Source organism: Sinocyclocheilus anshuiensis, unplaced genomic scaffold, assembly GCF_001515605.1.
Source record: "Sinocyclocheilus anshuiensis isolate Anshui unplaced genomic scaffold, SAMN03320099.WGS_v1.1 scaffold1569, whole genome shotgun sequence".
Classification (NCBI taxonomy): domain Eukaryota; kingdom Metazoa; phylum Chordata; class Actinopteri; order Cypriniformes; family Cyprinidae; genus Sinocyclocheilus; species Sinocyclocheilus anshuiensis.
The window spans coordinates 392,432-418,344 of NW_015540100.1; the positions used below are offsets into that span (position 1 = coordinate 392,432).

General features: G+C 36.9%; 3 protein-coding genes across 6 annotated transcripts in view; 1 reads left to right on the top strand and 2 right to left on the bottom strand.

Moving 5' to 3' along the window:
• The window catches only part of LOC107687211 (formin-like), a 96,361-nt gene extending 91,280 nt beyond the window's left edge, over positions 1-5,081 (top strand). The window contains 3 exon segments of the mRNA XM_016484447.1: positions 1,825-1,974; positions 3,184-3,265; positions 4,641-5,081. Coding sequence (XP_016339933.1) covers positions 1,825-1,974; positions 3,184-3,265; positions 4,641-4,685 — 277 coding nt within the window. The 3' untranslated portion in view covers positions 4,686-5,081.
• A 1,258-nt stretch (positions 5,082-6,339) lies between these two features.
• Positions 6,340-8,490, bottom strand: LOC107687212 (gremlin-1-like). 3 transcript variants are annotated; one of them, XM_016484451.1, is made up of 2 exons: positions 8,262-8,490; positions 6,340-8,077 (listed from the first exon to the last, which is right to left on the bottom strand). In XM_016484451.1, the coding sequence occupies exon 2, from the start codon at positions 8,061-8,063 to the stop codon at positions 7,554-7,556; it is 510 nt and encodes a 169-aa protein (XP_016339937.1). In that variant the 5' UTR covers positions 8,064-8,077; positions 8,262-8,490; the 3' UTR covers positions 6,340-7,553. The 3 variants fall into 3 exon arrangements, with proteins under 3 accessions (XP_016339937.1, XP_016339934.1, XP_016339935.1); XM_016484448.1 differs by having other exon boundaries at positions 8,197-8,490; XM_016484449.1 differs by lacking the exon at positions 8,262-8,490 and adding an exon at positions 8,152-8,208.
• A 2,921-nt stretch (positions 8,491-11,411) lies between these two features.
• On the bottom strand, positions 11,412-25,411 carry LOC107687213 (rho GTPase-activating protein 11A-like). Of its 2 annotated transcripts, XM_016484452.1 has the most exons (12): positions 24,869-25,411; positions 23,316-23,386; positions 22,163-22,259; positions 21,822-22,078; positions 21,510-21,673; positions 19,878-20,018; positions 19,670-19,744; positions 18,956-19,129; positions 18,735-18,864; positions 17,735-17,843; positions 16,710-16,848; positions 11,412-13,366 (listed from the first exon to the last, which is right to left on the bottom strand). In XM_016484452.1, the coding sequence occupies exons 1-12, from the start codon at positions 24,986-24,988 to the stop codon at positions 12,057-12,059; spliced, it is 2,787 nt and encodes a 928-aa protein (XP_016339938.1). In that variant the 5' UTR covers positions 24,989-25,411; the 3' UTR covers positions 11,412-12,056. The 2 variants fall into 2 exon arrangements, with proteins under 2 accessions (XP_016339938.1, XP_016339939.1); XM_016484453.1 differs by lacking the exon at positions 19,670-19,744 and having other exon boundaries at positions 24,869-25,410.
• Between the last annotated feature and the right edge of the window lie 502 nt (positions 25,412-25,913).

Genomic DNA, 25,913 nt, shown 5'->3' on the forward strand with positions numbered 1-25,913 from the left:
CACACACACACACACACACACACTCTCACACACACACACACACACACTGTCTCACACACACAGCAGATGTTGACGTGGTGGCGTTTGAAAGAGCAGGACGGACTCCTCGCTCGACTCCACGTTAATGAAGGTGTTGAATTGACCAATATTGATCAAAAGAGCCCGGCAGCTCGAGAGTCGCTTAATTTCCCTTTAATTTGCTCCTGGAGAAGCGCTGGGCGCTCGGACCGCAGGAGCAGCAGTAAGTCTCAGAGTTCCCATGAACGCACCTCGTTAAAGTGATGGATTCGGGCCGCGGGCGATCGTCCGGACCTGGGTGGGCATCCACATGTGTCCCGACCCGAGGGAGTCACCTTTATACGCTCGTCCTCTGCAGCTAACACGCTAAACACCATCAGCGCTTTGATCTGACAAACCAATCGCTCATTAAACATTATAAAAGCCTTAGAACAAAACGCTCTTAGAGTAATGTTTATGGAACATTCTTCGTAACGTTGAGAGAAAACATTCTTGTAACGTCCTCATAATGTTATTTGTGCTTGATGAACTTTCTCATAACGTCGAGAAAATGTTTGTAGAACTTCAGTCTCAAAACATTCTTATGATATGTGCTCGAATGTTCTTTTTTGTAACCTTTCAATAACATTATAATCATGACAAGAGTAGGACATTAAATATTCTTAGAATATTAAAAATAAATGTTCAAATAACATTATAGTTCGGGTGAAAATAAAGTTAGTAGAATGTTGTCGGAAACGTAAGAAAACTGGACATTTTAACATTTTATAAACATTTCAAAACAATGTTCCCACAACATTTTTATAAGCTATGTTTATTACCGTTTGTTGTGCATTTGTTCAGTCTGATGAAGCTGAGTGAAAAGCAGTGCTTGTGTGAGATGAGGAGAGATGAATGTGTAGTTTGACCGGCAGTCGCAGGGCAGCAGAAATCACTGTACATTTCATTATAAAAGCGTGTGTGTGTGAGTGTGAAAGTGTGTGTGTGTGTGTGTGTGTATGTGTGTGTGTGTGTGTGTGTGTGTGTGTGTGTGTGTGTGTGTGTTCTGGTTTATTTTTTCCTGCCATCAGCAGCCTGATTAATTTAATATTTTTATTTATTTCTGTTTGTGACCTCTGTAATATATTTGTCCTGCTGTCAGGAGGCTGATGAATCTAGTGATTTTAATTAATTAATTTATTTTGTATTTTTCAGTTTGTGCCCGCTGTAATATAATTGTGGTGCCGTCAGGATCTTGATGACTGTGTCGTACAGCACTGATCCGCACCTGAGCGCTCCTGACGTGTCCGTGTTTAACGCTCCATGGAGTTTCTCCTCGGTTCATGTCATGTGTGACGCGTCTGACCGTTAATCTCGCCGCTCCGCTTGATTTGCGGCCACTGAGCGTGATTTTCTGCCACTAATGGCACATTGTGTTTAAGTTTCTTGTCACGCTGTGTTACCCTGAACGGGAGTAAATCTTGTCATCATACGTCACTCCAGCAGCCGGTACAGTTTCAGAGACATTCCTGCTCTGATTTATCATAAGAAAACGAAAGTACATTATAATCAGATCTCTGTTCGTTTTAAATCAGTCAAATAAAAAACTTCCTAGAATCAAGAATAAGATTCATTCTTACAAGTTAGAGTTTTATTTTGAGTTGCACACTTTTAATGTTCTTATAATAGTTGTAAGAAATGTGTACTATAACCTAAATTTGTTAGCTAGGAATATGCTTGTTTCAATGTAAAATATGGCAGCATTCGGTTCTCTCGTGAGAACAGATTTCATTTTGACCGTAGAGACTTTTCATGTTTTTCTTGTAGCTTCCAGGAGATGGTGACGTACTTCGGGCTCAAACCCAAGTCTGGAGAGAAGGAGGTTTCTCCAAACTACGTCTTCATGCTGTGGTACGAGTTCTGCAACGATTTCAAGAGCACCTGGAACCGAGAGAATAAAAGCATCTACAAAGAGAGGTGAGGGCCATCCATCTCACACTCGCTCGTCTGAGTCTGAAGTTAAGAGACTGAAGCCGTGTTTGGACCCGTCGCATCTTCAGAATAATAGTTCAGCCAAAAATAAAAATGTGCTCACCCTCAGCTCATCCGAGGTGTAGAAGAGTTTGTTTCTTCATCAGATCTGGAGAAATGCAGCATTGCATCAGTGTCTCACTGCAAGTGAATGGGTGCCGTCAGAATGAGAGTCCAAACAGCTGATAAAAACATCACAATAATCCACAGCACTCCAGTCCATCAGTTAACATCTGGAGAAGACAAAAGCTGAAACAGTTCCAGCATTAAGACGTTTTTAACTAAAATACAAGTCCATAATCCATAATAACTCTTCCTCCAGTGAAAAAGTGTTCTGGTGTGAATCAGGAGAGAAATCTGCACAGATCAAGCAGCGTTTAAACAGCTCTAAAACATCTTAATGCTGGAAGTGTTTCAGCTTTTGTCTTCTCCAGATGTTAACTGATGGACTGGAGTGCTGTGGATTATTGTGATGTTTTTATCAGCTGTTTGGACTCTCGTTCTGACGGCACCCATTCACTTGCAGTGAGACACTGATGCAATGCTGCATTTCTCCAAACCTGATGAAGAAACAAACTCTTCTACACCTCGGATGAGCTGAGGGTGAGCACATTTTCAGCTAATTTGGCTGAACTACTCCATTAACGATCTCCCAGAAGGCTCTGTTTAACGGTGCAGAAGCAGTAAAAGCAGAGGGATGTTGTCTCTCAGCGGGTCGTCCTGCTAACTGGACATCACGGGTCGAGGCTAGCGTCATAAATCCAGGCCCGAGAGCTCCTCTCTTTGATGCTCTTCTTATTTTTAATTGTTTTGCAGCGTCTCAGAGATTGTTTTACGGATCAAACTCCTTGCCGATATTCAGCCCTCACTTAGAAATCATTCTCATTCGTCACCGTTGCTCTTGTGTCCAAACATTTACTCGAGAAGCACAAATGCCACGTTTTAGAGAACATATCATCTATCAGTTTATTTCTGTTTCTCGGTAGTGCTTTCTCACTTTAAGCATAAATCGAACAAACTTTAGTGAGGTTTAAAAACACAAACCGCTCAGACTCTACATGCTGCTTTAGTTTGACCTCCATTCACAAAAAAAACATCGTCCGTGTTCATCAGAAGGAGAAACTCGGAAATAAATGTTGTGCGCTTTCATTTTAGACTGAAAGAAGCTCAGCAGACCGTCCAGAAAATCACAGCTGAGAAGAAAGTGGAGACGAAGAAGACCAACGCAAACAGTCTGGTGAGAAACACACAAAGAGATGCTTTGTTTGCAACCTACATTTATTTAAATAAACTGAAAATATTAGTTGTTTTTTTTTTAGGATTTAAAACGTAGTATAAAATGAATGCAAAATAACTTCAAATCAAAGTAAATGAGCGTCCTTTTGACTATTTTATGATTATTGTTAGGTGCTTGTTTTGGCTCTTATATTCACACACAGCAAAAAATAATAATAATAATAAAGTAGAGTTCTATAATCATTTTTTAAATTTAACCTAAGGTAGAATTTCAAAAACAATGCCTATGATCCACACATTATGAACATAGCGAGAAATCAGGGAAATAGTTTGCATGAATTGAAAGTATTAGGATTTTTAAATATTTAAAACGTTGTAAATAATGAACACAAAACAATTTCTGTGACCAATCAGATCAAAAATAAATGAGTGTCATTGATCATCTGAAATATTATAGGTGCACTATGACCGTCTTTGACCATTTTAGGTGCTTTTCAACTTTTTTTTGGACAATTTTTGACTATTTTAGGTGCTTTTCAACAATTTTTAGGCAACTTTTGACCATTTTAGGTGCTTTTCAACTATTTTTTGGCAACTTTTGACCATTTTAGGTGCTTTTCAACTATTTTTTTTACCATTTTTGACGATTTTAGGTGCTTTTCAACTTTTTTTTTTGACAATTTTTGACCATTTTAGGTGCTTTTCAACAATTTTTAGGCAACTTTTGACCATTTTAGGTGCTTTTAAACTATTTTTAGGCAATTTTTGACCATTTTAGGTGCTTTTCAAACATTTTTTGACAATTTTTGACCATTTTAGGTGCTTTTCAAACATTTTTTGACAATTTTTGACCATTTTAGGTGCTTTTCAAACATTTTTTGACAATTTTTGACCATTTTAGGTGCTTTTCAAACATTTTTTGACAACTATTTTTTGACCATTTTTGACCATTTTTAGGTCCTTTTCAACTATTTTACTTCACCATTTAGTTTTTTTTACCAAGTGCTTTTTTACTCTTTTAGGTCATTTCTAGTCGCTTGTTTCCTTCATTTCTGCTCTTACATTCACACACTCAAGAATAATGCAGACTTGAATCATTTTCACACCAAAAACAACACAAATGAAATCTCTTCTGAAGGAGCGCATCGTTTAAAAAGCATAAAAAGGACATTTTTGGAACTCGACAGGCAAATATCTGTTATTGTGGATTGATTGAATTGTGCTTTCAGATTCTTCATAAGATGTTTATTTGAGTTAGGCCTGTTATCCATCATTAGGATCGATTCTCGTGAATGCATGAGCTGATCAAACGTGTGTGCTTTGGATAAAAGCCTCGACCAGATGCATGAAATGGTTTGTATAATTCTCTTTGACAGAAAGAGCGACTGCGAAAGAAAGAAGCCGGCGTTTCGTCCAGCTGAGGACGTGAAGAGCATTTCATCATCAGACACAGGCCTAAAAGTGTTTGGAAACCCTTCCGATCACCACATTTTCCTTCTGCCAAAATGAAGCACTTTTACACTCCTCCTCACCGGTGAAGCCTATGCAATATCCTGCGTTTACGTGCAACTCATATCCATCCATTTGATGTGAGAAAACTACTGAATCATATCATTATTACAACCCTACAGTGAGTGTGTGTAAACGAGTGAGTCACAGCCCTGTTTATTCACAGAATGAAGGATTTATTGAGGAACAGGCCCGGATGTTATTATTACAACTCTATTACAGTGTCAGATTTTATTGACCTTTTTTAATTTGTACATTTATTAGGTGCAATAAATGTTTTGAACATCAGCGTCTGCGAAAGGAGAAACCCGAAGAGAATATGTCTTCTGATTTCTTGCATTTTATTTTTGTGGTATATACATTTAAATCACATTTGATTTGTTTCATTTTGAAAAGTGATAATGCTTTTGACTCACACTTAATAGTTCTGGCAATGCCATGTTCATTTCTAATCATTTTCAAAGACATTCGAAATTCGGTGTTTTACTGTCTTCATTTAAGTGTTGGAAAAACAACTTGCGAAGATGTCTTATTTAACTGCTCAGTGTTGGATTTTCACAGACTTCATGAACGTATTGTCTTGCAGATTTGTAATGATCTGGAATGGGAGTTTCTATTGTTTAATGAAGTTTCTCAAAGCGCCTGCAGTTCCTGCGTTTAATGAGTGACGAGCGTTAAAAAGCTGGTACGTTCAGCGTGGATGTGGTCCAGCTCAGTGCATAAGACACGCGGCGTGAAATTGATTTCTGTGCTAATTTATGAAGCGTTTAATTTGTCAGAGAGAGCGACACCAGGGGTCAAAATGTTTCACCTTTTTATTCACACGATCTTCCCACAGGCTTCATACAAGCACTGCGTCTACATTACACACAACATCTGTACAAAATGTGTGATCATTCGCTCGTCACAGCTAAACTGATCATCTTTAAATAGACGAATAGCATGAAGAAACTCACAGCAGAAGCATGAAGAACAGTGTCTCGTTCGGTCACATTAAATAGAGCCGTTCCACATAGTGGAAACTATCAGTCCTTAAACGCTCTTAATTCTAGATTTGGAGATGAATGAAGGCATCTGTCACCATTACACCACAGAGTTGCTCTGGAAGATCTTTAGCGTACGAGTACTTGGTTAACAATATGTGCATGCATGTTTTCTCAACAGCAAGATCCAATACCTTCAAAAATAAATTGAAAGTATTGGGATTTTTACAGTGAAATCAATGAAATGAGTGCCATTGACCATTTGACATGTTTTGTCTATTTTTAACCATTTATAGGTGATTTTTTGGTGTTCCTGCAACTGAACTTAGTTTGTAAAAGTACAAATACTTCATGCATCCCTTAATTAATGAGCTCAGAAAAAGGCAAGTTTAATAAACATAAAAGAATATTTAAATCTGTTTTGAAACAAGTTTTAAATGAAAAATTCAATTTTTATGTCAACTACCCACATTCACTACTAGTCAACATTTGCATTAGCATTTTTGTTACAGTATTATGAGTTTTAAATATTTAAATAATTTTGGTACAAAATTAAGTCAAAATGAAGTAAATGAGTGTCATTGAACATTTGACATTTTTTAGGCGCTATTTTTAGTTTTTAACTGGTTCTCGGTAATTCTGTAGTGAAACTTTGGTTATAAAAGTACAAATACTTCATGCATCTCTCAATTAATGAGCTCAAAACGCTGCATGTTGAATCATAAAAGAATATTTACATGTTTAAAACACTAGTTTTAGATTAAATATGACACTTTTTATGTCAGCTACCCACATGCACTACTATTTAAAATTTGTATTAGAATGAATGAATATAAAATCATTCCTGTGACCAATCAAATCAATGTAAACAAGTGTCTGATCATTTGACTTTTTTTGGTACTTTTTTTTTTTTTTTACCATTTTAGGTCTTTTTTCCTGCAGTTAGTTTATACATTTATAGGCTAAATACTGCATGCAGCTCTCAATGAATGGTCTCAAAAAACTGCATGTTTAATAATCATACAAAATATTTAAATGCTGTGTAAAGCAAGAGTTTTAGATGAAGTATGACACTTTTTTTGTGAACAACCCACATGCACTGCTAGTCAACAATTTTAGGTGCATTCTGGTGCATTTTTTTTTTAAATAATCCCAGTTAAACTTTGTTTATAGAAGCAAGCATCTTTCAGTTAATGAGCTCATAAAAATGCATGTTTAATAATCATTAACGAATACAACAAACTCTAGCTTTAGATTAAATGCAGTGCTAGTCACATTTTTTAGGTGCATTCTGACCATTTTTAACCATCTTTAGATTTTTTTTTTTTTTATTGGAGTTCAATAATCCTGCAGTCAAACTTCGTTTATAGAAGTACAAATACCTCATGCATCTCTCAATTAATGAGCTCATAAAACTGCATGAAAAAAAAGCTTAGAAAGTAATTTAAAACAGTTTTAGATTAAAAATGACACTTTCCGTGTCAACTACCCACATGCACTGCTACTCGAAATTTGTACAATTTTTGGCCATAATTAAATTTTTTCATCAATCTTGCAGCTAAACTTCGTCCTACAAATAATGCATGCATCTCTCAATTAACGAGCTCGTAAAACTGCATGTTTAATAATCATTAAAAAAATCTTTTAAAGATTAGATTTTGCACGACTACTCAAAATGTGGACACTGATGCCAGCAAATGGGTTTGCAGACTAATCTAAATGGTGCTGGTGTTTCTGACGGTAGTGTGTAATGCTGACAGACGCGTCTCTTCCAGCAGATCAAGCGTGCTCTCGGGTCTAGTCCAGCTCGATGGAGACGCAGCGGCACTGTTTGACGCGCTGCACGCGCTTCTTCCGCGTCGGCGGCTGCTGGTCGGGGCAGCTGAGGGTGAAGGTCATGGTGGTGAAGCGCTTGGGTTTGCAGAACGAGCACGACTGGAACGCACCCTCCTCTCTGCGCACGTGTCTGGGGATGTAGAAGGAGTTGCACTGTCCGTAGCAGAAGCGGTTGATGATGGTGCGGCTGACGCAGCCCTCCTCGTGGATGGTCTGTTTGAGCGGCTGCGTCTTGCACCAGTCGCGCTTCAGGTAGCGGCGCTCGGTGACATGCAGCGCCTCCTGGCTCGACTCCAGAACCTCCTCCGAGCCGCGGCTCCTGCCTCTGGAGCCCGGGGCCGCCTGCTGCTGCTGCTGGGCCGACTCGTTCGGGTTGTTCTTGTCCGGGTGAGGAATCGCGCCTCGGTTCCGCTTGGATTCGGCGGGACTCGAGAGAAGAAGAACCCAGATGAAGAGCACTGCGAACGCCATCCGAGCGGAGGACACTGCATGGCGAGAGAAAATATTCAAGGTAACACTTTATTTTAAAATGTCCTTGTTACATGTTACATGCACTTACTATTATAATAAGGATAAATGATGCATAATTACATGCAACCCTAACCGTATAGTAAGCACATGTACAGGTAGACTTAAATGTATAATTAGGCTACACTGTAACAAGGACACCTTAAAATAAAGTGTAACCACATTCACAAACAGCTTCCTGTTAACTGATGAAAACGTTTTTTTTTTAAGTTCTAAAAACGTTTAGAACGTTCAGCATTTCTCACATTATGACGCTATAGTTTAGAAAACGGTAATAAAATATGAGCAGAACTGTGTCAGAACAAATGAATCTTGATAATGTCAGATAACTTTGATTGAAAACTATGTAATGCATTCGGTTGAATAGCTGTCAGCTGTTAAATTAAACACGCAATTAGATAAAACCAATTTAGCTCAACTAATTACCAAGCAATGCTTCATTTTGTTCAGTCTGTGGTGTAAAAAGATTGCATTAGTAATTAAAGAAAAACACTTCAGCAAAACATGCTCAGCTCAAAGTGTCTGAATCATTTTTTGATCCCAAATTTTGCTGCTAGTCCACTGTATGAAGAGTTTTTAGCTGTAATATTTCAGTGCTTTATTTTGCTCTCCTCACTTACATAAATGAACTATAGTGTCCTGCACGCGCTAGTAAAAAAATATCAAAAATGATATCTAGTGTATGGATAATTGTTGGTTTGAGTGTATGAACAGTAATGGAACGTTCCATTTGATCATTCTGCATACTTTATGGAAATGTTACTTTTGAATGTGAAAACTTAGTGTTCTTTTGCTGTAAATTGTTACAGAGTTCTGTGATGGTCACCAATTTATCCAATACTGACCTTATGGAACAAAAAGTATGGGCTGGATAATGCTATAACATTCATTTATATTTTCATTTGAGATATCAATATATAAAATATAGGAACCTTATATAGCTATATTCATATGTAGCCTAATAATAGTCAAATTCATACATTCATTATTATTAATAATAATAATATAGGCTATATACAATCATTATATATTAAAACCTCAAACTTTAAAAAATATTTACAGAAAAAACATTTTTTTTTTAAGTTTTGAAGATTTTTTCATACATGTATATATGTCAGTTTACGGATCTTGTTAATATTTCAACACTGATTTCTAAGTACTTTACTACAAAAAAAAAAAAATGTTGAAACAGCAAATGACAATATTTCAACCACATCACACACACACACACTCTCTCTCACACACACACACACACACACACTCGCTCTCGCTCTCTCACACACACACACACACACACTCGCTCTCGCTCTCTCTCTCACACACACACACACACACACACACACACACACACACACACTGCCATTAAAAGATTTTGGATAAGTAACATTTTTAATGCTTTTTAAAGAACTCTCTGCATTTATTTGATCAAAAATACAGTAAAAAAAATACTGAGTAGCCTACATTGCACATTCCTATAATTTATTTTATTTATGAAAAAATATTTTTTCGAACTTATGTTTAAAAGTAAAATCTTTGAGTAATGCTAATCAAGTCGTTTTATTTAACCTGAACAAAACCGTCTTATCTCAAAGATGACAGAATCTGTATTTCTGTATAAACGAATCCTTTAAGGAAGAAATACGCTGCTATTAATTTGTTTAACTTTCTAGCAACACATCTGCTCTTGTTTGATTGATTCGGACCCATTAATTCAGTTCATAATTGTTTAGAGTTGGTGTGTTAGTGTCAGTTTATTCTCAGCATGTGTTTCTCCTTTATTCTCTTTCTGGCTACAAAACAACTGACCATAAATATGAACGTATAGTCGTTTATAACACACCCCACCGCGTTGGTTTCTGCCAGATATAACATACATGATCCATGTACAAGAATCTAATAAGCTCTCCTGTCCTGAGCTGTTTTAGTTTGTGTTTTTCTCAAGGCCAAATTCCTTCCAGACGCTTCTTAATGGCGATGAAAGCATTAAATTGTGGTCCATTACACACTAGTGGATGTGTTTGGATCTGTATAGATCTGTCTTCAAGGAAAATGAGGCCAGAAATCTCGATTTTTCTCAATCAGAGCAGCTTGATTGTGTTGCACGTCAAATTGACCCATATTTGATTTTCAAACTGCTTGAAATACTGGTTAAACCTTTTATTTCATCTTGAAATTTGGTGGATGTTTTTAATTTAGGGTTATGAATAAGCATGCAAAGTTTCGACACGTATGTGTGTTTTGGAAAGGCTGTACACAAATTATGACTTTTGTGTTGGGGTCAAATTGTCCCCCGTTGGTTTCCATGCAATTGGCCAAAAATCAACACTCTGAAAAACACTTAAGAATCAGGTAAGAAACAGAAACCATTTATTTTAGTTTGTCAGACACTAAAATATGAAACGCATGAGAACTTATTAAATGTAAGACTCCAAGTGTACTCAAAATTGAGGACTTGTCTTCTGAATCATCCAAGAACAATTCAGTTTCTTTATTTAGTTGAGTTTCACAATCAAAAAAATCAGTTTTTGGTTGTTAGTTTTTTCTAAAAATCTGTTACAGTATTAAAAATAAGCCAGAAACCCATTTCACCCTTACAAGGGTTTGAGAAAAAGACATGACATAAAGGCAGGGAAAGTACGAAGAGCAATAAATACTACTTACACCAAGTATAAATAATATTAGATCATATTTATACTAGTCACTATAATATTTAATGTTTTCTTGTGTTGGTACAGCTAGTTTTGAACATTAAAATATGTGGGTCAAATTAACCCCTAGCACAATGGAAAATAAGACAAATAAATGGGAATTAAGTTTCTCACATTTTATAATTTTTTAGTCTTTGACAAGCTATAATAGAGGTTTTGTTTTATTTAATCGTTCTGTTCTTCATTGTGTTGATTTTTATGGCAAATTGCATGGAAACCAAAGGGGGTCAGCTTGATTAATCATCCACAACCACAAAACTAGGACACATGATAGGAGATTTTATGAAAATATTGATCATGCTATATTGATTATATTGATAAATAATGATTATGCTGATAGAATAGTTTACATTTATCCATTAACTTGAGATTTGACCTCCCGTTCGTGCCAAAATATTGCATTGGTTTCCAGGAGTTTTATCAAATCAGCTTCAAACTGTAATAAACATTTTGAAGTCAAGTTTACTTTTAGCCCCAACTATCTTTTTGCTGTGTATTGTTTGGCAGTAAAACCATTCAAATAGTGTGATGTAAGACCAATGAACTTTAATACCGAATCTTGGTCCTGTAGAACAAAGTGCGCCACCAAGTGGTGAAGAAAGGAACTTCAAAACATCAGAAAAACAGTTTAGTTTGACCACTTCATGTACAAAAGTAGACCAACATCCTCATAAATGAGTGAAAAATAACAACAGCATTGAGGATAATCGCATAAGACCATAATACTGCTTAACATACATTTCCTTGAGTTACACCATGAACGTTGTCTTTCAGGCCTTTTGAATGAAAATCAAGCTTTTGCATAAAACATAAATAACAGTAAATAAGCCACTTCGCAAATCCAACCTTTTCTGATCTAATCTACAAACATCCATTTTCACTCTGAATACACTCATGAACTATTCTTGCATAAACATCACTCTTCACACTTTCACGGACTCGTCTTTTCACTTACAGCAAAACTAATAGATAACCGAGCATATTCTAAAATTATGGATTTCAAATTCGTGACCTCAAATCACATTGGGTTTGCTTCTCGTTTGACGTTCAAACCAAAGCGACCCTGAAATCCAATCCATATGCTGAAACAAATTGAGCAATTTTCTCATAATGTAAAAATATCACTCACCTGTAAAATGATCAAAGCCCACCTTCGCGAAATAAATTAAGACCCCTGAATGCAAGAGTTCAAAAACATCTGCAGAAGAAAGTTTAAAGTTATGGCGACTTATATATCAATGGGTTTCATCGCTGACAGCAGCCTTCCCTCCATAAGAGGGTTTTTAGGTGAACCTCTATAGCGACTGGTATCGTTTTCAGACACTTGAAGCAGGACAGACTTGGGACACTCATTTGCTGCATTCTTATTGGCCGAAAGCATGTCACACTTTGTCTTTGGTGCTTTATTGGTGACGTCCTCCAGCGCTTTGACAGCTGCTTTCTTTGGAGGAACTGGAGGTTTGGGTTTCGAGGACGTTTGCAAACCACTTTCTAAACTTACAGCCTTTATCCGACTGGCGGCGCACCAACCCATCCTTGTGTCCTTCCGGCCTCCGATCAAAGAGTTTATCCTTCTGACGGACTGTCGGACCGGCGTGCGCTGGAACTTCAGAGGAGAGCGGAGCGCTTTGGCGTTGGGTGAATTCAGCGTCATCATGTTGAACAGTTTAATCTGGTCGGCAACTCTCATTCGGCGCGTTTCAGTGGCTCCAGGATGGTTCTGTGGCATCTCCGCTTGATCTTGAGGACCGTCGGTCTTATCTGTTAATAAAGACTCTTTGAGCTCGCTCGGCAGGGACGTATTGGCATTCGTTTGCGTTGTTGCATACGGAGTTGATTGAACTCTGTTGGACGTCTCCAATCTGAAAGCCACAGGACTTCGGATGTCTAAAGCATCGATCAGTTGACTGCAGTCTCCAGTGGCATTATTTAGGAAAGCCCTGCTTTCATTTTCAAGACAAAGAGACCCGTCAGGGCTGGTCTCCACAAACTGTGTCGGTCCGCTGTCAAACAGAGCGCTGTCTATATGTAGAGGCGACAAAGGAACGATCTCGATTTGACCAAACGTCACATTGTGATCATCCGAGTCACTGGATTCGGACATCGATTTGTGTGAGGTTTCCGAAGGCAAACCCACGTCAGATTTTGCGCCAGGGCTGTCTTGCGGTTCGTCGTGGTTCTGCGGTTTAACGATGCTGTGAAGGTCACTGCCAGATTTGCCGAAAGCGTGCTTGATTTTCAGTAGCGTGGGTCCAGTGTGAGAGCGTTCTTCGCTGAATGAATCCGAGGCGCTGCTGTCACTGGAGGCGCAGCAGAGGCGCTTGGGAATGCTGACCATCGCAGGTTTGCACACGATGACGGTGGGCTCGGAGCGGTAGCTGCTCTTCAGACAGATGCTTACGGGAGTCTCCGAGAAGGAATCCCGTGGGAAGGTCAGGCCGACGTCAGGAGTGTCTCCGCTCCACGAGCTCCTGTGGTCTGTAGAATCACACTGCGGGGTCAGCAGGTTATCCTCGGATTTACTGATGAACTTGGAGCCTGTGAAGCAAACGTGGACAATATAACAATATTCTCACAGAAAACACAAAATAGACACATCTATGTTTTTGAAAAGTCTCTTCTGCTCATCAGTGCCGCATTTATTTGATCAAAAATACATTAATAAATAGTGAAATATTATTATAATTTAAAACAGCTGTTTTCTGTGTGAATCTATGTTAAACTAATTTATTTCTGTGATGCGCAGCTGTATTTTCAGCATCATTACTCCAGTCTTCAGTGTCACATGATCTTCAGAAATCATTCTAATATGCCGATTTGCTGCTCAAGAAACATTTCTGATTATTATCAATGTTGAAAACAGTTGTACTGCACAATATTTTTGTGGAAATTGTTACACTACCATTCAAACATTTGGTAAAAGATAAAAAAAAAAACAAATAAGACATTAAATTGATCAAAAGTGCAAGTAAACAGCACAACATCGAAAATAATCAGAAATGTTTCTTGAGCAGCAAATCACCATATTAACTACATTTTAAATTGTAATGATACTACACCGCATTACTGTTATTTATTGTATTGTTGATTAAATAAATGCATATTTGGTGAGCACAGAGACTTTCTTTAAAAACATGAACAAAATCTTAATTATTCCAAACTTTTGACTCATAGTGTAGAAGAAATAAAGTATGAGAAATCAAATAGTCAACAGCTTTAAGGTCAACATGAAAATGCAAAAGGCAGCCCATTTTCTACTTCTGTAATCTGATGAATTTCCAAATAAAACTAGATAATTAGAAATAAAAAAAATAGACTTGCATGTAATTTTATCCATGTGCAATTAAACGGATGGTCGGAAGGGACTCTGTACAAGTGGACATGACATCCATCGAAAAAACATTATTTTGGATGACATGAATCATTCATAAGTTCAGAAGTGTCAATTTAAGTAAATACGGTCAATTTTGATGTAATGTTGACTTGAAAAAAAAAAACAATTTCAGAATATGTATTCTTAGCGCAATATTACAGGCTCAAATACAAGTTCTGTCCAGCATCGGTGGCCTTATGATAATGACCACACAATATCACTGGCTTATAATGACAATTCAAGCGGCAGACGTTGTACATTTGCCCCACAGACTTCCACTGTAAATGCATAACTGTATTTAACCTGGAATATTCCTGCAGGCAAAACCGCTGTTTTCAAAGCTTAAAATTAGCCAAGCGTGTAGGAAAGTTTGAGGAACGTCATAAAATCCCAAAAGCGTGTCAATAACAATACTGACCTTTCGAGGGGCTCTTGTTCAAAACAGCCGGACTGAGCTCCTTGGTGAAGTGAAACCCAGAACAGCTCTCTTGTGTCGCTAGGCGCCAACCTATGACCTCTGACCCCTTTGGCCCCAGTTGTGAATGTGTAATGACGTTCTGTTGAAATAGAGGCAGCTGCTTTTTACTCTCAGTGGTTTGTGGTGGTTTGAGTCATGTCAGTGTTGAATTAAGACAGAAGAAATACTGATAGTAAAAGTGTTTCTGGTCAATCGTCTTTTTTATTGGAGCATATATACATGCATAAAATAATGACCATGTCCGTAATGGCAAGGAATGACCCAAAACCACAAGGATACATTTTAATTAGGAAAATAAAAACTGTTATAATAATATTAATATTTGGTTTTTATAAAAAATAATAGATATTTGCTCTTGTAAAGTCACAATGTTACAACATTGGACAACATGTGCAAGTCAATGAGAACACAATGATTAGAACAAACACATCACATTACATCAATTATCTTAGTGTCATAAAATTAACAAGTGTAAAAATGTGATTTTCTTGATTGCTGAAGCACCATTTCCAGCAGCAGCACTAAAGCCATTTTAATATAAACATATTAAACATCGAGGTCAGTGATATTTTCACTTTTTCATAAAATGCATGAGTAAAACCCTCAAACCAAGACAGTTATAGAATACATTAAAATATTGTGATTACTGTATGCATGGACTGATTTCGCTATATTCTCCTCAGATTTTCTGCATCATTAATAGCAGCATGTACCTACATTATACTGCCACTAGATGGAGCAAGAGAAAACTGAAGATCTCATGATTAATAGCAAAAAAAGTTCTCAATTCTGTTAACATAACTTCTTAAAGTGCTATATTATTCACCCATGAATAAATATTATATAAAAGTTAGATGACACCATCATGCAAATGCATTTATTTGATCAAAAATACATTAATAAATAGTGAAATATTATTATAATTTAAAACAGCTGTTTTCTGTGTGAATCTATGTTAAACTAATTTATTTCTGTGATGCGCAGCTGTATTTTCAGCATCATTACTCCAGTCTTCAGTGTCACATGATCTTCAGAAATCATTCTAATATGCCGATTTGCTGCTCAAGAAACATTTCTGATTGTTATCAATGTTGAAAACAGTTGTACTGCACAATATTTTTGTGGAAATTGTTACACTACCATTCAAACATTTGGTAAAAGATAAAAAAAAAAACAAATAAGACATTAAATTGATCAAAAGTGCAAGTAAACAGCACAACATCGAAAATAATCAGAAATGTTTCTTGAGCAGCAAATCACCATATTAACTACATTTTAAATTGTAATGATACTACACCGCATTACTGTTATTTATTGTATTGTTGATTAAATAAATGCATATTTGGTGAGCACAGAGACTTTCTTTAAAAACATGAACAAAATCTTAATTATTCCAAACTTTTGACTCATAGTGTAGAAGAAATAAAGTATGAGAAATCAAATAGTCAACAGCTTTAAGGTCAACATGAAAATGCAAAAGGCAGCCCATTTTCTACTTCTGTAATCTGATGAATTTCCAAATAAAACTAGATAATTAGAAATAAAAAAAATAGACTTGCATGTAATTTTATCCATGTGCAATTAAACGGATGGTCGGAAGGGACTCTGTACAAGTGGACATGACATCCATCGAAAAAAAATTATTTTGGATGACATGAATCATTCATAAGTTCAGAAGTGTCAATTTAAGTAAATACGGCCAATTTTGATGTAATGCTGACTTGAAAAAAAAAAAAAACAATTTCAGATTATGTATTCTTAGCGCAATATTACAGGCTCAAATACAAGTTCTGTCCAGCATCGGTGGCCTTATGATAATGACCACACAATATCACTGGCTTATAATGACAATTCAAGCGGCAGACGTTGTACATTTGCTCCAGACTTCCACTGTAAATGCATAACTGTATTTAACCTGGAATATTCCTGCAGGCAAAACCGCTGTTTTCAAAGCTTAAAATTAGCCAAGCGTGTAGGAAAGTTTGAGGAACGTCATAAAATCCCAAAAGCGTGTCAATAACAATACTGACCTTTCGAGGGGCTCTTGTTCAAAACAGCCGGACTGAGCTCCTTGGTGAAGTGAAACCCAGAACAGCTCTCTTGTGTCGCTAGGCGCCAACCTATGACCTCTGACCCCTTTGGCCCCAGTTGTGAATGTGTAATGACGTTCTGTTGAAATAGAGGCAGCTGCTTTTTACTCTCAGTGGTTTGTGGTGGTTTGAGTCATGTCAGTGTTGAATTAAGACAGAAGAAATACTGATAGTAAAAGTGTTTCTGGTCAATCGTCTTTTTTATTGGAGCATATATACATGCATAAAATAATGACCATGTCCGTAATGGCAAGGAATGACCCAAAACCACAAGGATACATTTTAATTAGGAAAATAAAAACTGTTATAATAATATTAATATTTGGTTTTTATAAAAAATAATAGATATTTGCTCTTGTAAAGTCACAATGTTACAACATTGGACAACATGTGCAAGTCAATGAGAACACAATGATTAGAACAAACACATCACATTACATCAATTATCTTAGTGTCATAAAATTAACAAGTGTAAAAATGTGATTTTCTTGATTGCTGAAAGCACCATTTCCAGCAGCAGCACTAAAGCCATTTTAATATAAACATATTAAACATCGAGGTCAGTGATATTTTCACTTTTTCATAAAATGCATGAGTAAAACCCTCAAACCAAGACAGTTATAGAATACATTAAAATATTGTGATTACTGTATGCATGGACTGATTTCGCTATATTCTCCTCAGATTTTCTGCATCATTAATAGCAGCATGTACCTACATTATACTGCCACTAGATGGAGCAAGAGAAAACTGAAGATCTCATGATTAATAGCAAAAAAAGTTCTCAATTCTGTTAACATAGCTGCTTAAAGTGCTATATTATTCACCCATGAATAAATATTATATAAAAGTTAGATGACACCATCATGCAAATTATAAACACACAAATCACAGATGCATAGGAGAGAGCGGTTGATTGTTCAGTCTCTGGTGGAGGTTGACAGAGATGATATTTCTGAACTTACAGACTCTCGGCTGGATTTGCCCAGACTGAAGCGCAGACGCAGAGATTTTCTCACAGGCTCTTTCTTTGCGACTCTGGGCGAGAAACAGCCTTCCTTCCCCGATTCGACTCTGAAGACGACACACATCATAATTTGAAATGGGTTTGAAAGACAAAAACAGTAGTTTTGAAATGTTTCTGCAGGTCTGGTGAAGGTGAATTTAAGATGTTTTCAATACCAAATAAAGAACATTTAAGGAACTGAAGGGAACACAATATGGTCTCTAAATGTTAATGTCTTGTATTAGCAACATTTTAAAGTTTAAAATGCAGCTTCCTACCGATTTCCATTACTTTGATTCATTTTAAAAGTTTCAAAAGGTAACGAAATATGCTTTATTTTATTCTTCTGTAATTGTTCTTAAAATGTGACCCTGGACCACAAAACCAGTCATAAGGGTCAATCTTTTGAAATTGAGATTTATGCATCACCTGAAAGCTGAATAAATAGCTTTCCATTGATGTATGGTTTGTTAGGATAGGTCAATATTTGGCTGAGATACAACTATTTGAAAATCTGGAATCTGAGGGTGCAAAAAAATCTAAATATTGAGAAAATCATCTTTAAAAGTTGTTCAAATGAAGTTCTTAGCAATGCATATTACTAATCAAAAATTAAGTTTTGATATATTTACGGTAGGAGATTTACTAAATATCTTCATGGAACATGATCTTTACTTAATATCCTAATGATTTTTGGCATAAAGGAAAAATCTATAATTTTGACCCATACAATGTATTGTTGGCTATTGCTACAAATATACCCCAGCGACTTAAGACTGCTTTTGTGCTGCAGGGTCACACATCAAGAGAGTTTTTTGCTATTGCAGCAGTTAGGTCCAGGTCGCTAAAGACCCGAATATGCAATAATGATTGGCGAAAAATTCATGCATTTAAGGGTTAAGGGTTAGTTAACTAATAGTCACTTCAAATGCAGATGAGAATACTAAAGTGCGTCATACCTGCTCACGCTGCGGTCTCTCAGTCGTCTGCTCTTCCTCCTGGCAGAGCTGCAGGACAGACGAGTGTTTCTGCCCACAGAAGACAGTAAACCGCTGTGAGACGAGTCCAGAGCTCCTGCTGCGCTGTGTGCTGAGAGATCATGCCAACAGATGATCACACAGAACCGTCCAAAAACACGCCACACAAGAGTCCTGGAGCTACAGTATGCCATAAACCTCACCTGATCCGGGTGTAGATGCTCCTCCAAACAAAGTGTTCGGGAACAGCTCCAGCCCCAGGTTCTTCTTGATGGACCTGCGTTTCTTGTTGGAGAACCCATAACTCTGTGCCGACTCCAGAGGAAGCTTACGCTTGGAGTTCGGAGTCATGATGACAGGAGTGGCTATGGAGAAAACTGAGGGAAAACACTTTCATTTACTCAGAAGAACGAGAGCTTTTGTTAAAAGACTTTTCACTTTATTGTTCTGTAGTTTGGAATAATTAAGATTTTTAGAGCAGAAGAGACTTCTTTCAAAAAAACAGTAAGAAATTGTAATTATTCCAAGCTGTTGACCAGTAGTGTAAATACTCCGACTACAGATTCAACACAAAAGGAAAAGCTAAATTAAACAGAGAAGCCATTTTCAAAGCAAAAGGTTCAAGCTTTGAGTGACTGACTGAGAATCGAGCAGAAATGATTTAAAAGTAGAGGAAACATTCTTACAAGCTCTGAAAGAGAAATATCAAACTGTATGTTATCAACGGCATGTCACAATAAAGCGAGAACAAGCGGAGACCCATCTACACGATGCATGAAAGCAGACACAGACAAAGCCATCTTAAACTCAATAATTAAGAAACTTTCAAGACGGCACGTGTTCATTACATGTAGGACGTGAAGAGTGGAGTGCAGCTGATCTACAAGCAGTGAAGTCTGATGAGAACATTTACCCACCTGCTCCATCAGACTGAGGGGTATTTGTTGGGGTTCTACTAGTTTTAAACCTATTCAGAGCTCCATTTACCATGTCTGGAATACAAAACAAACCCATTTAACTAATTATATGCCTTCAAACCATTATTAACCGTATCCACCTTCCTTCAAACCGGTCATGTGATGTGATTTCCCATGGACATGTTATGACTTTAGACATGGTTCTTACCTCCTAAACTGCGTCTGTTGCTCTTCTTCAGGTCTGAGTGAGCGTTACTTTCTTCTAGAGACAAAGACGATGGAGAAAACGCTCCAGGATCACAACCCAACATGGCTGGAACCTTCTCCAGCAGGAACTGAGGAACCACACCTTTAAACAACGACCCATAACAGCTCTGTGAGGTGGGTTAGCTTTAATGAGAATTCCTCCCACAGTCATTCAGATGAACATTTGTGAATGCATACGAAACATATCAATGCTTCAATCCCATTTCATATTCGTGCATCTTGAAAAAAAAAAATTCTGCTGATTTTATGATGCTGAGTTCAGAAATATCCCTATATAATAATAATAAAAATTACATCATGTACAGTTTTTCACAAAATAAGAATGAAGATTTTTCAAATCATATGTATCAGCTTTAAAGTGCTTAACAAAATGTGTCCCTGGAGCACAAAAGCAGTCTTAAGTCTCTGGGGTATATTTGTAGCAATAGCCAACAATACATTGTATGGGTCAAAATTATCCATTTTTCTTTTATGCCAAAAATCATTGGGATATTAAGTAAAGATCATGTTCCATGAAGATAGTTTGTACATTTTCTACCGTAAATATATCAAAACTTAATTTTTGATTAGTAATATGCATTGCTAAGAACTTCATTTGGACAACTTTAAAGATGATTTTCTCAATATTTAGATTTTTTTGCACCCTCAGATTCCAGATTTTAAATATTGTGCTATCCTAACAAACCATACATCAATGGAAAGCTCATTTATTCAGCTTCAGATGATGTATAAATCTCAATTTCGAAAAATTTACCCTTATGACTGGTTTTGTGGTCCAGGGTCACAAATATCCAAAGCGGTCAAATGTCAAAAGTTTAGGTTTTAAATGTTAAAACGAAATATTCAAAATGTGTCATTTAAAAATGAGTGGAAGTCAGGATTAGGCATATAATAATGTCTTCAGAATCATTCATACATGTAAAAAACTGAGCTGAGAATTGATCAAATATTAATAGTGGTGTTTTTCTGCTGATTAAAGAAGAATAAAATACTTCTTCACCCCACAAATGCTTATCGAAAGCAAAAATGCTACAAAATGAATCTGATTTCATGAGAAAGTGTGACGTGAAAGAGCAAAACAGACACTATTTTTGGAATCAGCAGCTCAAAATTAGTGAGAAACCTGGATTTCATTCAGCAGATATGATGCAGGGCTGTGATGTATTTACATCAGGTTTCCCAAACTGAGGTTGACGAGAAGATGAAAAGCTATTAATCTATTAAATTGTAAGAATGTAAAATAACAAAAAATGTTTCAAATTAAGAAGTTAAAATGGAACAATGGAAACTTTGTTTACCTGCATGTGACTATTAATCAACACCAGAAAACCATGAAATGAGTTTAATCATGAAAATGTGTTGTGTAATTATTGAAATATTAACTTTAAATCGCAGGGGACTTCAAGTAAATATCCACTATTTTGTAAGCTGCTAAAAAAAGTTTGGGAATGCCTGATTGAATTGGTTGACTACTTTACAGATTAATCAGATGATAGACAGACAACAGTCCTCTCCCTAACATGCTTTAAAAACAAATGTTTTAATAATGTAATTATATGGAAGGCACACATACCCAGGTGCGGAGCGTTATCTATGAGACGCTGCACAGCCGCTGCCTGATGCTTGAGTCTCTTCTCTGTGCTGCTGCTCATTTTGTCGCCGCCGTCTCCACAGCGAAAGAGATTGGGTGCAAAGATGACTGAGAGATTACTGCTGTCCATCTTATTCTCAGCACATCTGAAATAACGGAGCAATACACACACTTTACATGAGGCTCTTAACACAAAAGAGCTTCTGAAAAGAACTGCTATTCAGAGGGAAGCCAGCAATTTGCATAACAAGAGATTCGAGACAAACAGAGACATTGCTGCATTTGTCGTCGTACCGCTGGGAGACGTTCTTCAGGAAACTGAAGAAGTAACGCAGTGTGTTTAAATTCCTGTCGGGCAGCACGCAGGACAGCAGGACCGTGGCCGAGGTCCTCTCCTCATCCGTGGGCAGCTCCTGGGCCTTCAGGAAAGCACTGTGCAGGTCAGAGGTCAGAACCGGCTCGGGAAGCTCCCGGAAAAACTGCTTCAGAAGTCCAGCGACGTCCAGTGGGAGAGCAGTGGGCAGACAGTCCTCGCCCTGGTCCAGTTTGGCCTACAGGGTCAAAACAATACGGTCGCTGTTAAATAATGCCACCAGTGAGAACCGATCCGGTGAACCGAAGTGGAGATCACTCACCCTGAGGCTCTTGACCCGCACGACGGAGCCTGACTTTCTGAAGAGGCCCTCTGTGTCCAAATGCTCCAGGAGGCTCGTACAAACATCTGCTATAAAGCTGACAGATTGAGACGCATTAACACTACATAACAAGCAGGGCCAATAAATAACAAAGTATAAAACATAATAAAATACAAGGAAATATAGGACAAATACATAAAATAATCACATCAGAATGAATATAAAAGAGACAAAATAAAATCTAAAATAATACAATATATAGCACAAAAAAAATAATAATAATAAAATAAAAAGTCATAAAATGTAAGGAAATATAGGGCAAATATAAAAAGTGGGGACAACATGGGAAAAATATAATTAAGTGCAAGTATGTATAATAAAAAAAAAATATTTAAAATATTTAAAAACTTTAAGAAAATATAGAGCAAATAAACAAATCTAAAATAATAATAAAAAACTAAAATACTAATGTAACGGGGAAATAATGGGGCAAATACATTAATAAAAAAAATAATAAAAAAATTATATAAGGCAAATAAATATAAAATAATAAAATAAAACAATAATAAAGGGCAAATTATGAATTATATTTATTTGCTCTTTAATAAAATATAAAAATAAGGATATATAGGTCAAATAAAGTAAAATTAAATAGCAAGTTGAAACTAAGGGCCAGTATATAAAATATGAAATAAAATAGAGCAAATAAATATAAAATAATAAAATATAGGGAATAATAATATAGGGTAAATGTGTCCAAACTGTATCCGGCAAAATATTTATACAGTTTGTTATAAATTATTTTATAATTTGGCAGATGTTTTGTTTGTTCATATTTTGCTGATACACATCTAAACGCTTAACCACATTCCAGAGATCTTCTGCACTCCTCTACTCCAAGAGCTGTGCCGCACACATCTTCACTTCGAGAAGCAATCATGCATGTGTCCATCAGCTGGCATTTAAACCCATTCACACCAAAGCAACTGCTGTGGGGTCTATGCATCGTTCAGTCGCTGATAAATGGTGCCGTTTAGACTTGTTTTAGTCTCAAATCAACCAGGGCACTCTTTCTTTGTTTTTGGTTCATTCTGATAGTTCTACATATAATAAATGGCATCTGTATGCAAGTAAATGTTTAACTCGGTCTTACCAGGGCACGTCTCCGTAGTCTAGCACAGGACAGTGCGGCAGACCTTCAAGAGCAACCCCAAACACCCTCACCTAGAAAGACAAGAGAGATCTGTTCAGGTGAGAAGAACATGAACAAGAGAAGCTCTGTGTGCTTGAAAATCAACAGCATTTCCACACAGCTGACCGGAAGAAACACAAATTACTCTCATAAGACCAGAATCAAACTGATTGTGTGCAGTAATTAATCACATGTCCTGCTGTGATTTTACAGCCATAAACACAGGCCTGTTACAGAATAGGTGTTTTGTTCTGTAATGTCTCATGCCTTCATGCTAAAATGTGTTTTGTGATTTTTTTTTTTCATCTTTGTATTACAAGAAACCACATGCACAGGAATTGGTGTGACTTGATATATTCTGAACAATCAATAGATGAAATGTGACCCAAACATGCGACAAAAATAACTCCAACTAATGAATACTGAGCATTAATCATAAAACACAGAGATATAGCTGCAGGTATCTCAATAATTAGTGATCTGCCTTTCTACACAGCATTTTGAGGTTTGTATATGCCTCTTTATTAACGAATGTGACAAATATACAGCATTTTGTGCATCGCAGCTGAACTGTTACCCACAAAATGGCTATGCTGTCTACATAGTAAGCTCACTAACATTTGAGACACCGCCGTAACGTTAGATTGACAGAACGAGCAGCATTTCCATTATAAAATCAACATTTCATGATTTTTGACCATTTTATGTGCTTTTCAACAATTTTTTGCCCATTTTACGCGCTTTTCAACTATTTTTTGCCCATTTTTTTACCATTTTAGGTGCTTTTCAACTATTTTTTGACCATTTAAGGTGCTTTTCAACTATTTTTTGCACATTTTAGGCGCTTTTCAACTATTTTTTGACCATTTTAGGTGCTTTTCGACTATTTTTTGCACATTTTTGACCATTTTAGGTGCTTTTCAACTATTTATTGACCCTTTTTGACAATTTTAGGTGCTTTTCGACTATTTTTTGCACATTTTTGACCATTTTAGGTGCTTTTCAACTTTTATTTACTATTTTTTTTACCATTTTAGGCGCTTTTCAACTATTTTTTGACCATTTTATGCGCTTTTCAACTATTTTTTGACCATTTTCGACCATTTTAGGTGCTTTTCAACAATTTTTTGACCATTTTATGCGCTTTTCAACTATTTTTTGACCATTTTCGATGCTTTTCAACTATTTTTTGACCATTTTCGACCATAAAATAACTCCAACTAATGAATACTGAGCATTAATCATAAAACACAGAGATATAGCTGCAGGTATCTCAATAATTAGTGATCTGCCTTTCTACACAGCATTTTGAGGTTTGTATATGCCTCTTTATTAACGAATGTGACAAATATACAGCATTTTGTGCATCGCAGCTGAACTGTTACCCACAAAATGGCTATGCTGTCTACATAGTAAGCTCACTAACATTTGAGACACCGCCGTAACGTTAGATTGACAGAACGAGCAGCATTTCCATTATAAAATCAACATTTCATGATGTTTTATAAACTCACCGTGTTCGCCGACGTCTGTTTGTTTCGGTTTTTATTCCAGTTTTTGATTTTTATTCCATAAACCGAGCGAAGATGCTGAACGACGGCCAGACGAACCACATTTCGCTCCAAAACCTTCATTATTACGGATAAAAACGTCTCGGTATGAGAGGTACTAAGCTAAAAGGTGCTTTATGTTTAAAAACAAGCGAAATAAAGGTTCTGGGTGTGTTAAACACACGAACTCTGACGGCTAGGTTAACGTTAGCTTATTTTACCTCAGAGTTCCGCGCGACACATTTCAATAAAAACAACGGCTCAAAGTCACCAAACTCCTCTCATGTTTCGTTTTCCGCCTCTGCTGCGCCTAAACCTCATTTTATATCATGAAAACGCGCCTTTAAAGTCTAAATATCGCCGTATAACCCAGTGTCTGCTTCAGTCCGTCCGCTTTATCTCCCGTCTTCACAACAACGGCAGCTCTTGAAAAGACGTTCAAATTTCGCCCTGCGTACGTCACGCACGCGTTCCCTGCACTCTGATTGGGTCGCGATGAGTCACGTGAGGGCTGGACCCGCCCCGTCCTCTGCGTGACTCGCGTGATTGATGGCGCAGCAGATGCTCGCGTGTTAAAGCGACACATGCGCGTTTGCTTCTGCAACATAATATTATGCATTTCTTGAACAACAGAGCCATGCACAACAAGTCAGCACTAGTGCTGGGTCCATATTAGTGCCATATGTTTCCGATGATCTGGTGATTGAAACATAGCTTACTTTTACAAAGGTTACATTTGTACATATACCTTGGTAGTAGTGGTATCATTGTACCAGTTGTTGTTTGTTTGTTTCCCCTGTTTTTTCTTGTTTTACTTGTACCATTTTTTAATTTGTTTAGTTAACAGGGACATTGTGCATTAATAAAACATTTCTGTAAATGTCCCAGAATTAGCCAACGGCTATTTTCATCCACAGCCCCTGGACAGAATGTTACAAGTTTAGCATTTATGTCATTTACATGATGATATATAAAGAATATCACGGTTCTACCACAGTATCTTAGTTAG